Source organism: Rhea pennata, chromosome 15 (genome assembly GCF_028389875.1).
Source record: "Rhea pennata isolate bPtePen1 chromosome 15, bPtePen1.pri, whole genome shotgun sequence".
NCBI classification, from domain to species: Eukaryota; Metazoa; Chordata; class Aves; order Rheiformes; family Rheidae; genus Rhea; species Rhea pennata.
In genome coordinates, this window is record NC_084677.1 from 13378077 (window position 1) to 13393988 (window position 15912).

The following is a 15912-nucleotide window of genomic DNA, read 5'->3' on the forward strand; positions in this document are numbered from 1 at the left end:
ACTTTGATCCAAGTGCCAAGGCTACCAGCTTATTCTGTGAGGCAAAGAGTTAAAAGGACAAAATATTAGTAGAAAAGGTTTGAGAAGAAATTATTTTCTATATTTGCATTTACATTTTTAATATAGTAGTGTTGTCTAGAGGCCAGATTTGGGAAATGGAAACCAGGAGCCTGGTTTCTATTTTCAGCACAGCCACTGATTGCTCTGTGTTGCTGGCAAATCTTTTAATCTCTTTCCCTCTGTTTTTCCCTTCTGTAATAAAGGGATGATCAGATCTCCTCAACTATGCATTGTGTGGCAGGATCCTCAGATGAAACATGGCAAGGACGAAATATTAATAATCATTCTATATGGAAAAGCCAAGAGGTCACAGGTATTTATGTACAATTTAGCTATTCAGTGCTCCTTTATGCATGCACCATGCCTAGATGTTAATAGAAGTTATATATTAATATATAATGGAAAAGCAGGCCCTTCAGGGTACAAAACTAACCATATCCAGAGCACTACTGAATAAATACAATATGAGGATGAAATCACTCCAAATACTGAGCAAACTGAAAGGCAAGGATATATTAAAAAGGAAAGTTATCCAAGTCCTCTTCCCATCAGGAACCCCCTTCAGCACAAAGACATGGAAGAAGAGGAGTGTCAGGTATCAAGTGAGGACATTCAAAGTGGTCCCATAAAAGGGTTAAACATAACCTATCCTTCATTACTTTACCTGTCTGGCATCTTCCTGAGGAGAGGTTAAGGAACTAGGTAAAGAACTAGCTCCCTCAGTGCAATATGGTGAAGTGTGTGCTGAACCTCATATGCAATCCACCCCATCAGGCATTCTGGAGGTCTGCCTCTTCCCCTCATCCTTTCCTCCCACAAAACTGTGCAGGAGCTGCCTTCCATGGGGCCATCCTGCACTGCCAGGTACCAAACTCCCTTTTGGGGCTGCTCGGCAAAGCCGCTACCCTTCAGACCCCTGCAGGCTGCCACAGCTGGGCCATGGCTATGTGGTGCCTGCTGGGCAGACCTTCTCAGCCCACATGGCGGCCCAACACCAGCTGTGGCACCTCCTGCCGCACACCACCATTTCCTGTAGGAATGCTCTCTAGCCTACGGTTGCCAGAATCAGGGGATGAGCAGAGTCCTGCTCATCTGGGACACTGCAGCCAGAGAGGGTGCATGTTCAAAGGTTTTTGCAAACTGCCCATTTCTTCCATCTAGTTAGTAAAAAAAGTCTGTATTGCATCATGTTGTGCGAGAGTCAAGCTGCTTTTTCCTTGCATGCCCTCTAGGATCATACTGAAATAATGTGCACATGCTTTTGGGCAGATACCAATGTGTTTTTAACAGGTGCTTTAAGATCAAATCAGTCACCAGCAGTGTTTCACATTTAACATTCAGGATTATTTGAAGTAAGTGACCTTTCAGATTCTTAAGACTTAGATTATGAAGGGCTTTATATACTAAGTCTAATGACTTGAATTTTAGCCTTAGCATCCTGACAATCAGAACCGGACTATAAGCATTTTACTTTCTTGCATCCATAAAATGGCTTGAGCTAGATTTTGAATCCATTTCAAGGGAAGTAGGTGCCCTTAATAATGATCTAGTTGGGTTGCAAGAACATTAAAATGACCTAGGTAAAGGTCATTTCTGAGAGAAATGGAAGGATCTTTTAGTAGCAGAACTTGGTACCTTGTCTGTGAATCTTTGTAGCAAAACATTCTTTGGGCCCAACGATTATCTTCCTGCAAGTGAGTGACCTGGAAATAGTTTCAGCTCTCAGAAAATAAAGAAATACAAGCACCAGCAATTTATCTGACTTCTGATATGAAGCAATGCGTATTGTAGTCGCCCATTTCAACCACCATTCACACAGTCCAACATTACTGTGAAATTTGTTGTGTTTAAAATGTTTGAAGCACAAGCTTGTGTTCTCTATTACCTGAATGCCACTGCCTAAATCAGAAGTAATGCTGGATTCCTCAGGATATCTTTCAAAGCGTTCCTGCCGAGAATTCAAAACACTAGTGTCGTGCAGCTGTATAGCAGGTCAAAAGTTTAATTTGTCTGTTAAGCAATTTTATGAGGTATATAAGACCCACTGCCACAGCAATGATGCAAATAAAGGCTGATAGATACATTCTATTGTATGAAATACAGTTCTACTAAAAAGGAGAATATTAGCACAAGTAGAGCAGAAAAGTATGCAAGACGTACTGTTTGTAAAAGGACTGCATTTGTCACATTCTCTTCATTCCTGTCTTTGAGTAGCAACCATCTGTAACACTCAAGTAAGAAAGGGCATAAACCAATACTCACCTGTCACATTTCAGAGAGCCACATCTTCTACTGAGACCAAGACTGAAAATGTAAAAAAGAACCGAGAATCTCTGTCTGCTCTGTGTTAACCGGGTAATTCAACAAAAGTCAGTATTTTCTCATTAAACAACGTCAAACATGTACTCTTGATCTCTCTGTGGTCACCTTTTCCCCTCCTTTGTCCAAAGACAGCTGAAATAATATCAAAAAGGATTTAGAAAGCAGAGGGAGAATCCCTGGATGTTTTAGAGAGCTAATGAATATTTTATAAGACAGAGCCAACCTCTGGAAATAATTGTCAACTTGATTGTAGTTTTTCTTACACTTACTATGTTCTACAGTTTATACTCTTGACTGCTGAAAAGTAATATGATACAATATAGTGCAGAGAGCTCTTTCATACCAAATTTCTGCACAGGTGATTGTTTTTGAATGAGTTTTGTGTAAATATTACAGATTCAGAAACCAAAAATTATACCTGTCCTATTTTGAAATGAAAGTCAGCTTCAGCACTAACTTTGATGAGCTGGTTTCCTCCTCATCATCTTTGCTAATTCAGTCAGCTGAGCTTTTCCACATATTAATTAAAGTGACTTATAACCTGCTCAGGACCTTGTACAGGAAGCAAAGCAAGGATGGTGGTACAATATTCATAATGCAAGTGTCTGCTCACTGCAGATTTTCCATCTCTGTGACAAAATAGCACATTACATATATTGAAAATTAAAATTATGTAAAGTTTTTTCTTTTTGACAATAACATACTCATTAACAAGCAGCTGCGATTGTTTTGAGGTGTGCATACTGTATGAACTATATATGAAAATTGTAACTTTTAAAGAGTAGCATTTCACTGTGACTGTACCTTGACCCTGATTACTCTTTGAACCACTGTAGCCAAACAGTACGAAGAGCGGAGTGGTTTCATCAGCCACTCAGTAATTTGGCTGAGAAGTATTTATTTATATGGAGAAACTGCTGAGAACGCTATCACAGAACAGCTACTAAGCACTAGCACTCTGTGCAGGCTCTGTCCTCCCTGAGGCTCAGCCCAATCCATTTTCCAAAGGGATTAAGCTAGCCCAAGAAGGGCACTCGCAGGAGACTGAATGCTGGGAAGCACGTAGGCATATTTCAGATGTAAACACAGTACTCTAAGAAGCAGATGCTCACAAGTTTAAGGCTGTTTAATGATTTAAATAATCTCTGTTTGCCCTCTCCCCTTATTTCTAAAAGCCACATGCTATCTGGGATAAGGCCCAGATTGACATCATCTCTTCTAACTAAAAGGTCACTATACATCTAGAACGTAAAGTCTAAATTTGCTTGATGGGACATCTCCCTAAGAAAGAGCCAAGACAACTGGGATGGAAATCCTTTTTTGGGAAGGAAGTTGGAATGAATTGTAAAAATAACTTGCTTCTTATAGAATACAATATATACAGGCCTTGAGGACTCCAAATGCCTTCTAGTATCCTAACTGAAGTGCTAAGCACCAGAAAGCAGTTTTTCACTAAAGGATGGAGAGTAGATTGTCTCAGGTACACAGGAGATGCTGTGAGTAAACCACAGGATCGAGAACAGAAGTGTGAGGACAATCAGTTGAAGAACAGCCCTGCTTAAAACAAGCATGGGAAGCTTCAAACACATGTTCGTAAGGGTTACTAAGTAAAGACTGTGCTAACCTAGAAGGCATCACAGCCACATGGCCTACACGGTGATGACAAGCACAGGCAGAGCCGTGCTCTCTAACTGCAGCTAGGTATTCACTTATGCCGTCTTCGCTCAAGCAAATCTTCTGTAGAAACACAAGAATTTGGCTTGAACATAGACTGCAGATTCATCACTAACAGCGTCTCCTGTTAAGTGTGATTAGAACAAGGAGAAGGTGATCTCCAGGTGTCAAAAGAAAACCTCCCCATTCCAGAATATATGCCTTTCCTGCAAAACTCACTTTCCAGTTTTAGTCACGGGAAGTGACATAGCTCCAAACAGCAAAGTAGCACATCCCTCTCACATAACTCCCACAGCAACAGATTTTTCCTTCTTGGTCTGCACCCAGTGCCTTCCTCTGCCCAAAACAAGGGATGTAAACTCTGCCAGTTCTTCGACTGAAAAGGAGGCAGGTGTTTCCTCCCTGGTATTGCAAGGCTCCATAGGCACACAGGTGAGGTGGGTGAATACAGTTTATACTTCTGGGATGAATTTCAATTTAACTTACATCATCATACATCCACAATAGCTTCAACAGAACTGCTCTGTTCTACTGTACTAAGCAACAGAACTTGACTGATGGGTTGCAGCCATCCACAGGGTTTACAAATTGCTTTGAACAGGAAGATACTTCAAAGGTATTTATAAGTAACATGATCATCCAAGAAGGACTAAAAGTCCTTCTCCTCGGGCTGAGGTGTCACCAGTGTGATGAACCGGTTTTATGCTGCTCTTAAGCATGCTTAGACACTAGACTTTCACACAGATTTCATCTGTTTAATACCAGTAGTTTGTACACAAGGCCCTGTTTAGAATCAGTTGTGGTATTTTCAGTTGTTTTGGCCCTAAGCAATAGCCACAAGTAAGAGTTCAGAGAAGCTACATATTTATTCTTTTCTGTGTATTATAGTGCTCAATTAAACAAGGATAAAAGATTTCCTTATGTAATAGGAATACTATTTGTTATTTTTAAACTTATGGCAGCCAGGATTTGTGCCAGGTGGCATTCTGCCTTAACCAAAAGTACGCAACTTCAGGAGGTTACATTCCCTACTGTCATTCTTGCCTTCTTGCCCTCTAGGATGTTTGATGCCCATACATGGTTTCTTGGCTTTCTGTAGTCCCATCTATCTGCTAGCGTGTATTCATGACAGCTTATGGAAAGATTGGTCTTATTTAACAAGATAAATCAAGGTTCAGGTCAGCCATTTCCAGGATCCTGCAAGAGCTTCTGCTCCTCATAAAGAACAGTATCTGTGAGAAATTCATCAAGCCCATCTACAAGTATCTGTGCCACCAGAGAGATACCACAGTTGTAGTTTAAGCTTTGAATATGCTCAAATAGCCTGTAAATCAGCTTGATTATTCAAATTCAACTCAGCAGCCCAAGCTGGAAAATGAGCACCAAGGCCCAGGAAGGCGTTAAGCTGTGTGCTGAGTATCCTGAGCAGCTGCAATGCTGCAACCCTACCTCTCCAAATGCCACTGCTCACTTGGCAAACTCCACAAGCAGCATCACTGCACTGCATTCGGGTGATTTCACGGAGCTTAAGAAAGCTGGGCTAGTACAAAGGAAGCTGCCAAAGCCTGCAAGGGAAACACGACAAGTTAGGAGAGTACAGGGAAGCACTCAAAGCCCTTCTTGGGGCCCAAAGCAGCCCAAGAGTAAATTATTATTTCCACAGTGCCACAGCTAGGCCTAGCTATTTATAAGCAAATGAGAGTGACAGATCGTGTGTCCAGAGGCTTACAATCTTGGTTAGACAACACAGAATATCGGATAAAACTCACAAGGTACCACGAGAACAGATGAATACTAGAACAGCAAAAGGCTATGTGATACTTCAGTTATCTACCCCCTTTCTTAAAAAAACCCAGAATAGTTAAAGCTATATAAAACTTAATTCCACTTTGATGGGCACACAAGGGTGAATGGTAACAATCTTTAACTATGTGATCACATACTTTGTGGTTTTTTGTTTCTTTTTTTAACACAATTCCCCTTCATTCAGTATCCAGGTTGGAGGCATAAAGAGGTAGAGTTAAAATTCTTCTGGCAACTTACATACATGTGGCATTTCTTGACCTTTAAGTACTCGATTTTGAAACCTATTTAATTTTTTGACGTAGGTGTTTTTGTGGGTTTTGTTGTGGAATGCCAAAAATTTTCTGCATGTAGGGAAAAAAAACAGTAAGTGCAACTGTATGACTATTCTTCTGTTTCTATCCTAAAGTCCCTCCCTCTGTGTCCGTAACACCAGACAAACTTTCCTAGCAGCACAAGCTTCTTATTCAGCTTTGTTTTGACACAGAAAGATAAACCACTGTGTGCTTTGGCCTTCCCCCATCTTTTGTTCATTAGTTTTATGTAATTGGTATTCCTTGTTCTTTATAGGAAAAAAGTATTTTAAAAATAATTGGTTTTGACCATATTAAGTTGTTACTATGTATATTCTTATGAAGAATTTAAAATAGAATGCAATTATAAAACTCTGCTAAAACAAGCGTGCCCTGCAATAGCATGTATATTTAATTGTGTCCTTGTATGACCGGAATCACTGTAAACAACTAATATCCCTATTTGCAGGGACAGAAATAACTAGCTCATTCAGCTGTACAGAAAGGAAGACATAAAAGGAAACCCAAGGCTAAACCAGAATAAACCACTGGAAATTTTTATGTCAACAAAACTGGATTTAAATTAAGTACATTAATTCAGTATTTTCACTATAAATGAATCAGAACTTTTAAAAATGTTTTAAGGGAACATTTGTGATGAAATGTCTATGACCAGATCCTGTGCCAAATGAAGTCAATAGGAAAGTTCCTACTTATTTCATTCTTGCATGATCAAATTCACACAGTAAAGTTACTTCTGTACTTTAATATTACTTTGTAGACCTAGATTTTGAAAATAACATAAGAGTTGCTTGGAAAACATTGAATAAATGACATCAGTTATACACTATGAAAAATACTGAATATGATGATGTAATTAGAAGTTGCATCATGCTACATATGCATGAAAGAGCAAAATTAAGATGACACAGACAATTTCCACTCTTATGTTGTATAATTTTCTGAATGCTTGACTGCACAACTTAAATTTCATTTATCATTGTTTTTTCATTTGCAGAAATGTGATTTTAATGTTTGTTACTTTGCTTTATTCAACACCAAGAGTAAAAAAAACCTCAAAATCTCAAAATCAAAGAAGTGAATTTCTAAGCTAACTGAAATGATGGGAGGTGCACCAAGAGTCACCTTGTTTTCAAATTAACAGAAATGAAGCAGAGCTGTTCTTCTCAGGGGAGAAGGAAATAAACTATGCATTCAACAACTACAGTATATTCTTTCCAAATATGGACAGAGAATTCATTTGCTCAGTAATTTTACAATGGTGATAACAAATTAAAATTGTGGGCACACAGTGGAGAACCAAGAAGTTATACAATTCATAGCAAAGATCAGCCAAATTAGGGGGAGCTTTTTACATTGTCGGATTTTGAGTAATTAGTACTGCCTTTAGAGGCACAGCTCCAGCTTTAAGCAATTTTGAGTAATTAATGCTTCTTTATTTTGCCTAGAAGTCCTGACTTCAGCATTCTCTTAGGATATGAATTCTTCTAGTCAGAACTCCACAATACACATTAACTCAGCTAGAAGACAATTAGAGTAGGCAGATGAAGATGTAATTTGTCAGTCTGTACATAATATTTCTTCTAGACAGGAATTCAATTTTTATTAACACAGCAGACTGATTTAAATGGAAGCACAGTCATGATTTTGTCCTGTCTGTATCCATACGACTGCCTATGCTACAAATACCATTAGATTTGAAAATTCTAAGTGACCAAATGACAAACCAAAGTGAATGAAGTGATAGATTATATCTTCCTGCATAGCTTAGACCAGCTACAGGAATTCAATAACGTTAATTATACACTTAAGAATTTAAAATAAATCCTGGAGGAAATCTTGCTATCTTTATTTACCACACAGTGTTAATTCTTAGATTGTATTGCCAAGCTGAGCAGGAAGCAGAAGCTGCCCAGGTGACTGGCATATGGAAGAGACTGAATTTGATTGCCAGAGATGCTATCACATTTGCACATCCTGTCAGGTAAACTGCCTGGGTCCTCACAATCTCATCTCTACAATGGACCTAACAATACACACCTCCCTAAAATGGGCTTGTTTCTGTGTTTCATGGGTGTTCTGAAGACGACTTCTTTGCCGATCAGAAAAAGATTTTTCAAGACAAGTAAAAGAGTAAAATGCCATTAAATGTCCTTTTCTGTTTACATTAGGACATCAAGTATATATTTAAAATATTTCACATTAGCTTTGAAACCCAAGGAATATACAGTTACCATATAAAGCAGAAGTTTCACAAGCCCATTACCCAGTTGCTAGACACCAGCGACATTTAAACAGTACCATACACTAAGAAACACATGGCAAATGACATACTTTGCTTTCTCTGACAAACTCAACCGTAGCAACAATTACCTTACCTTTTAGCTTTCAAATTTACCGGGACAGCAAGAAATGTTGGAAGGCTGATGACTGTTCCCTTCACCTAGGAACTGGTAGCACCGAAGTGAAAGTTGGAACTGCAGCTGAGGAAGAGAGAGCAGAGCAAGATCTTGCACCAAGCGCTATTACTGCACTTGTGAGAGGCTCTGATTGTTCCTTTCCAAATATTATTTTTCACATTGACTCCAGATTGGCAATCTCCACATACTTTTAAGGTTAACTGTTGTAAAAAGAAATACTTATGATCTAGAACTCAATTCATGTGCTAGAAAGCCTCTCCTCTTACAGTTTTTGTCAACATTTGTATACCAACTAAGGTCCAGAAAATGCAAAGCTTGACATATATGTCAGACTCACTATAAAAGGTTCACATCTTTTCTGCCTGGATCTTACCTTTACAATCCTTATTACAGCTCTTTTCTAAAAAATGGTTGCAATGTGTTTGTTTTTGAACTACAATGCATATTAAGTGCACAATGCAGAACCACATTTTTGCATGATAATCAAAAGTATTGATTTCCAAATGCCTAACAGATAACACAAAGATATTTAAGAAAAGGCACAGAGTCTTCTATGACTCCTCAAATGCAACCATAAAGTCATAAAAAGACACTTTGAAAACTTCATCCCTTAGAAATTCCTTCTTCCTGATCTGGTGAGAAAAAAGAATCAGTTTCCCCTTGGTGTGAGTAATTTTTCTCAACTACATATCCTCAGACATAAAATACAAGACCAAAGATCTTCTGCTAGTTCACTTAATATCAGTATCACATCCTTTTATTACAGATCCTTTTCTCCAGCTTTTGTACTGGGAGCTAAGTTTCATATAGCTTTGGGTCTCAGAAAGATTCTTCTAACTAGTAACCACATTAGTGCTAGAAAAAGAGAAGCAAAGGGGGATGGGACAGAAACATTAGAACATAATTTAAATTGGTGGCCACAATATTAAGGTGGTCCTCCACCTGGAAGCACTCGAACTTTGTGAAAGTCTGCATTTCTATCCAGCCCAGGCTTTCTACCTTTCTGCCAGCAGTTCTTTTCATCTTCCCCAGTTGACTCTCCACTTACAGCACTACCTCACACGACACTCTTCTTCATGACCTTCTGTCATACCCTTCTGCATGGGGTACCCTTCTTTTGCTTCTGTACCATACCTGTACCATCGCCTCTTCCACCTCTTTGGAAATCACTGCTTCAATACTGTATCCACTCTCCAAGAGAGAGAGTTCTGCAGCCCCAATCAACTGCTGCTTCATAGCATGGGAATAGCACCCGAGCAGCTTATGACCCATTGGCAGCTCCACGGCCACAGGCTGGCCAATTCTGCTGTATTCTACTCACTGTTGTGTTAATCTTCATCACTGTTACGGCTTTAGAGTAGGGCATGTTGGATCACTCATCTTTTTTGGCTGAAAATATCATCTTAAAGAAGTAAGAACACATAAATTGTTACTAATACTATTATTTGTACTTTTGAAGATTTGTAGTACTTCATGGCTGTGAAGACTGTCACATCCACTCAAAAGCTTCTTATTTAAAAACCTGGCCTGCATATCATAGACCCTCCCCTCCATCACCCAACGAAATTAAAGCCATAATTCCCAAAGACAGTCACTCTTTTAAAATAATACACATTTCATATACTTATTATTAATAAAATATGAACAATGTCTGCAGAAACACTGAAGAATAAGGTCAAGAATGCTGCCTGAACACAGGTGTTATTAAAAAGCCAATCATCCAACTTTTGAGCAATTAATGTCCTCAGTCTTTACTTGAAAGTCTCATTCTGTACACATTCATAGGAGACAAATATCCCACGTCAAAGAAAATGAACATAAATGAACTCTTTTGAGAACAATTACAAGAGAAAAAAAAATGTAATACTGTCAGGCTATACACAAAATGTTGCAGCACAGCAATTACCATTATAGAGTAAGTTTAGGTACAATCAGATGATTTCAATACGTATGTTCAAAGATTTCATCTATTCTCATCTGTACATTATCTGAATATCTAAACAGTTGCCATAACGCATTTGAAAACTTTAAAATATAAACAGAAAACTTACAAAGCTGACAGCATCTCCAGATCACCACTTAAAGTACTAATAAGCAACAGTGTTATACAACTCGTGTTCAACAGACTGAAAGTGATCTTTCCCAAACCCAAATGACACGCTTCTAAAGCTGAAAGTGATAGATTGCAGCTGGCTGAGCAAGCACTGTACAGTCTGTTTACTGCAAAAGCTGCCATTCCTAAAGAAGCTCCAGGCTTTTGGTTGGTTGCTTTAGTCTTCGTATTAAGAACTGCAAAGCTCCTCTCATTTAACAGTAATTACAGGGAGATGTGGAGAAAAACTAACAAGAAAAGCAGTTTATTTTTTGAAAGACATGTAATAAGATTACCCTTAATCAAAATGGCATGCCTATGGCCCAAAGATGGTGTTCTGTTTTGATTTCATCACCATAACACATGATAAATAATTGTAATTGGAAAAAAAAGACTGAATACAAAGCCTGAACATTTAGTATTAAGATTCTTTATGATAATATGTCTTTACAATTAATTTACACTATCTGTATGTGACATTCTATTCTTTTCTCCACCAGAAACAGAGCCAATCATCATGACACACGTGTACGTTCAGGATAGCAGTTGTAGAACTTGTCGTATGCGCTCACACTTCTCCACCAGGCTTGCATCTTCTGCATCAGAATTGTCAAATTCTTTCATAAGAGCTTCAGCTTTCTGCACGGTTACATCCCGTGCACTGCCTTTAAGTCCTTGCAGATAATCCAGTAAAATGGTGAAATATTTGTCTGGAACCTATAAGGGGGGGGGGGGAAAAGAACTGTTTTACTTTCTTCTCTCTCAATACTCCTTCACAATCCTGCCAAACAATCACCTGAGAGACAAGTATGGGAATGGCATGGGCTTTTGCATCCATCAATGCCCACCTCTGAACGGAATTGTTTCTTGCTGATGTTGAAGCTGCTGGGAGGGCCAGGCCATCACGAGAGGACTGTCATGTGCTCAGATGGGCAACAATTCTGACAGTAAATTCTAAGCAGATGTGGAAATGTTGATCAGCAAATGCAAACACTCGCTGAGTATGATCTCAAGCCTTTAAGGGCTGTTGGAAGAAAAAAAACACTAACCAAATCCTACTTTTGGATACATGTATGCAAACCATACTAAGTTCAAGTGACAACTGCATGCACATGTTTAAGGAAAGCATTTGTCTGGAAGTATCTGAGAAAGCCTAATAATACTGAGTTTCCTCCTCACCCCTGTCCAAAATTATTTATTTGATGAGATACCACCCACCATCAAACAATAGTTTGTGAGTTTGACAAAATTCTTATACAAAGGCATAGGATTGAATTTGAAAAACAAATTAAATTCAGGCATATGAAATAATTTTTGAATTACATTGACTAAAACTGATAGGCTCTTCTAACCAAAGATGTCTAACATTAAAAGCAATTTAGTCACCTATTTGTATTACCCTGCCTTTCACTTCCTTTCTAATTAGCTAGTAAGAGGTTAAATTTTAGCTTAACTGATCCAATGTATAATTTAAATAATCACTACATTAAATTTATCTTGGCACTAATCTAGCAAATATTTTTGAATGATTTTTTCAATATTTTAAACCATAAATCAATGTATTTTCAACAGTATTAGGCAAACACATCTACAACGAAGCCTATCTTATGTTGTGTATCTGTGGGACGACTTTCAGCCAATAAGAGGATATTTTTCCTGTCAATCAGGAGATGTTAAAATGACCTCAGCTGGCAAATATTTTTCTCCATGTTTAATTTCACACATATAACTTTAAAGACCTACTCAGCATGAGTCAAGTTAAACACATACGTAAGTATTTAAAGGACTGGAGGCTAATTGAGGGCTGTTTCAATTCTGCAAAGTATCAACATTTCAGAGAAGACAGAACTTCAACAGATATTTAATTTACAACTTATTTCTCCATCATCATTTGGCAGCATAACTTTGATCACTAAAACTTCTATCATTCCCAAAGCAGAGGAAGAAATATTCCAACACTGCCATAATCAATCAGGGATATTATAAAGCAATAAATCAAAATTAAAGTCTATATTTAGCCTTAGAACTTACACGCTATAGAAAACCTCCTACTTCTTCCGAGGAATGCTCTTGTATAATACAGATATAAAAAATATTATTTTTATAGTAATACCAAAATTGATTATATGTGAAATGTTGCACACTTCAAGCACACTGAAAGATAATGAAAAATGTATTTTTGAAATCCTTTATACTTATATTAAACTGGTACTAATAACATACAAAAAACGTTTAGACACAATTTCAGCATGATAGTGCTTCTTTAACACAAAAACTCAGTATTGGATTTTTAAAGCTTAGCAACATTCCTATGTTCAAAACCTTAGCCAAATTATCTACACAAGTTATGCCTCTTTTTCTCAGACCCCATGATATAGTCGTATCTCAGTGTGCGAATTACAGTTATTATTGTATCATTTAAGTGCTTAAAGGGGAAATTAAAAGCCTACTCTAAACTTAGAAAGATTACATGTGCAGACAGACATGTGGCTGCCTGAGGCCTATAAAGCATTTAGTGTTCAGCCCTAAGCACATGTGCTTTAAAATTTTTCTTTAATGTAACAATTTATTTTATTTCAGCAAGAGCTTACAAAACAGGAACATATGGACAAGATAGCATTGTATTTTCTCCTCCTAACTTACTTATACAATAGGACCATAGCAAGGAGAGAACTCTCATCTCATTCGAAATGTCAGCAAAAAATTAAGGGAACCAAGCCTTTAATTCTTACAATACAGGACTGCAGGAGCTGAAGTTTCAAGGACTCTTGGTGAGGTTTTTCCAAGGAGGAGCACAATCCTCCTCTAAGATCAGCTTTTGGGGAGGCTTGGAATTGCATATCAAGACCTTTAACCATTGCTCTGGCAAGCAGAAGTGATGCTTACTGGATTTTTTTCCTTTTTTTCCTCTTAAACAATCTTGATTTTTTCTTGCTTCTTCTTTCTGTTTGTTTTTCTCCCTCACACAGCAACCTTGCATCTGTTCTAACTACCTAATACACACTGCAGCTGACTAAAATGGCAGTATCTTAAAGAAAAATGACTACTGCCAGATGCTGAATGCTCAGCAGCTATGTGCCTCTGTGAAAAAAAGAAAAAATACCAAGAAATAGCAGGAAAAGGACCGCTCTCTCTTTTCAATTATACTGTGTAACTCAAAGGGGTTTTCAGATTTGCAGAGGCCCACATATTTTGCAAAGCAAATACAGGTTTCGACACAGAGACCTGCAGCTTCCTGACAACAAGCTTGGTTCGCAGGTATCATCCCATGAAGTTTCAGAAACCCCTCCAGGGGTTTGCAGTCCTGAAGCTGAAGACAACCGATACAGTTACTTCCTAAAGATGCTGTGCCAAATAACTCTAAGATCAACAAATGATCTAGTGTTTATTTTATACAAGACCCTGGAGAAGTATATACACTGGACAGACTTAGCTCTGTAGCTGTCAGCCAACCAGCAGATAGATTTTAAAGGGACTTAAAAAAAATAATGTTGTAAAGGACTGTAAAATTTAAAGAACCTCAACTTGCTTCTTACAGAAAGAGGCATATCATAATGTACCCCTAAGCATGGCCTTTCAGTAGGCATCCAAGTGACATCAAAAGAACAAAGATGTGGCTTAGGAAGGAAAGAAACTCATGTCTCCTTTTGTATTGTAGTCATGGCTCGGATATCCGACAGATCTTACTCTGTAAGGGACAGGAAGATGGATTTGGGTAGGAAAACATATTCAAAAGAAGCTGGTCTGCCCTCACTGCAGTCCTGATGAAGGAAAAGACTTTATACTTAATTATAAGCACTTGAGTAGTTCTGCTAACTTTACAGAATCTGAATGCAGATGTTAATCATTATTGAAGGTTCATATTCAATGTATCTCACAGCAAAAGATATGTGAATATAAATAAATCATCATGCTCTCAGTAGATTAAAAAGAAATCTAGAAATGAAGGTTTTCATTTCAGTGTTGAGAAATACAAATTTAAGCCATGTCTTGATATATAAATCCACTGAAAATGAATGCTAGTTAGAGTTAATTATTTCCCAGGATATTTCAATACAAGCACCTAAAGTAAACAGGTAAAAAAGCAGCACAATCATTTTGGTTGTGAACCAATTTCTAGGTAGCTTTGAACAGCATACGTAAATTTTTAAAGGCTGATACAGACTTTAAAAGAAAAAAACAAAATAAAAGACAGCACAAACAATCTGCATACCTACAATCAGATTTGTATTCTGTGACTAATCTTTTCAAAGTATTAAACTATGTGAATATTTTGGCCTTCACGAAACCCTAGTTTTAATTACATGGTTCTCTAAACATATTTCTAATTGTAAAGGCAACACCATAGGTCAGCTAGTTGACTTAAGAAATGCATAATATTTTGGGTCACAAGGATTGCTACGCTTAAATGTTAGATGCAAAAGAATAATCAGCAAGAACTGACTGAATGCCAACCAACTGTGTCAATAAACGAGCCACTGTGCAAATGGCTGGATGGTTTGTTCTATTATGCAGCAAAATGAATGACCTGAAACCCTGCATTCAATACCATGAAGGTCAGACATTTACTGGAAATTAAATCTATGTTGCTTTCTGAGTTATGAAAACAATGATTTTCAGTAATGATGTCAGTCCAGGTTCTGATTTTATTTTATACATTTAACATCAATATATGGTTTCGCTTACATGCTTCAGAGATATCTGAAGCAATATGAGCTGCCCAAGAACTCAGAATCACGGCTGACAGAACTGGGTTACAAATTCAGAAATTCATATTAAGGATACAAAAATATTCTCAGGAAGCTCCAGATTTACATTAAACATGTATCGTCTCCATTTATATTTGACATATAACATGTATAAAAATTTAGATTACACAGAAGAAAGATCACCCCTCAAAATCAGAAGATTAACATTACCAGCAATTGAAATGACTCATCCTTTTAGTTAAGAAAATACAGTAGCTGATTTATAAATTGTTAAAAACAATTAGAAAAGTGTAAAGCTAATACAAGCAACTTTTGGTTAATAAAGACTAGCTATAACTAATGTATAAAACTTTGTACCACCATTGTTCTGGGAAAAAGCAGAGTTAATACAAACCTTCTCTTTGTCATACATGTGCAAAAGAAGCCAGGTCTGTCTTGTCTTTTGAAATTTCCATTCTTCTGGTTTTTCAGACCAGCTGTGGTAAATTAAAGAAGAAAAAAAATAAAATAGTCTCACC

General features: G+C 37.6%; 1 protein-coding gene and 1 long non-coding RNA gene across 7 annotated transcripts in view; one reads left to right on the top strand and one right to left on the bottom strand.

Annotated features, from left to right (window-relative positions):
• Positions 1-8658, top strand: LOC134147523 (uncharacterized). Of its 2 annotated transcripts, none has more exons than XR_009960027.1 (3): positions 1-77; positions 264-373; positions 8621-8658. It is a non-coding gene; the product is annotated as an uncharacterized LOC134147523 (long non-coding RNA). The 2 variants fall into 2 exon arrangements; XR_009960026.1 differs by lacking the exon at positions 8621-8658 and adding an exon at positions 2337-2447.
• Positions 8659-10328: 1670 nt separating this feature from the next.
• C15H7orf50 (chromosome 15 C7orf50 homolog) overlaps positions 10329-15912 on the bottom strand; it is a 128433-nt gene continuing 122849 nt past the window's right edge. For all 5 annotated transcript variants that reach the window (XM_062588406.1, XM_062588405.1, XM_062588404.1 and 2 more), the window contains 2 exons: positions 15789-15870; positions 10329-11402 (listed from right to left, as the gene is read on the bottom strand). In XM_062588406.1, the coding sequence (XP_062444390.1) occupies positions 11220-11402; positions 15789-15870 (265 nt within the window). In that variant the 3' untranslated portion in view covers positions 10329-11219. The remainder of the gene's footprint in view (positions 11403-15788; positions 15871-15912) is intronic.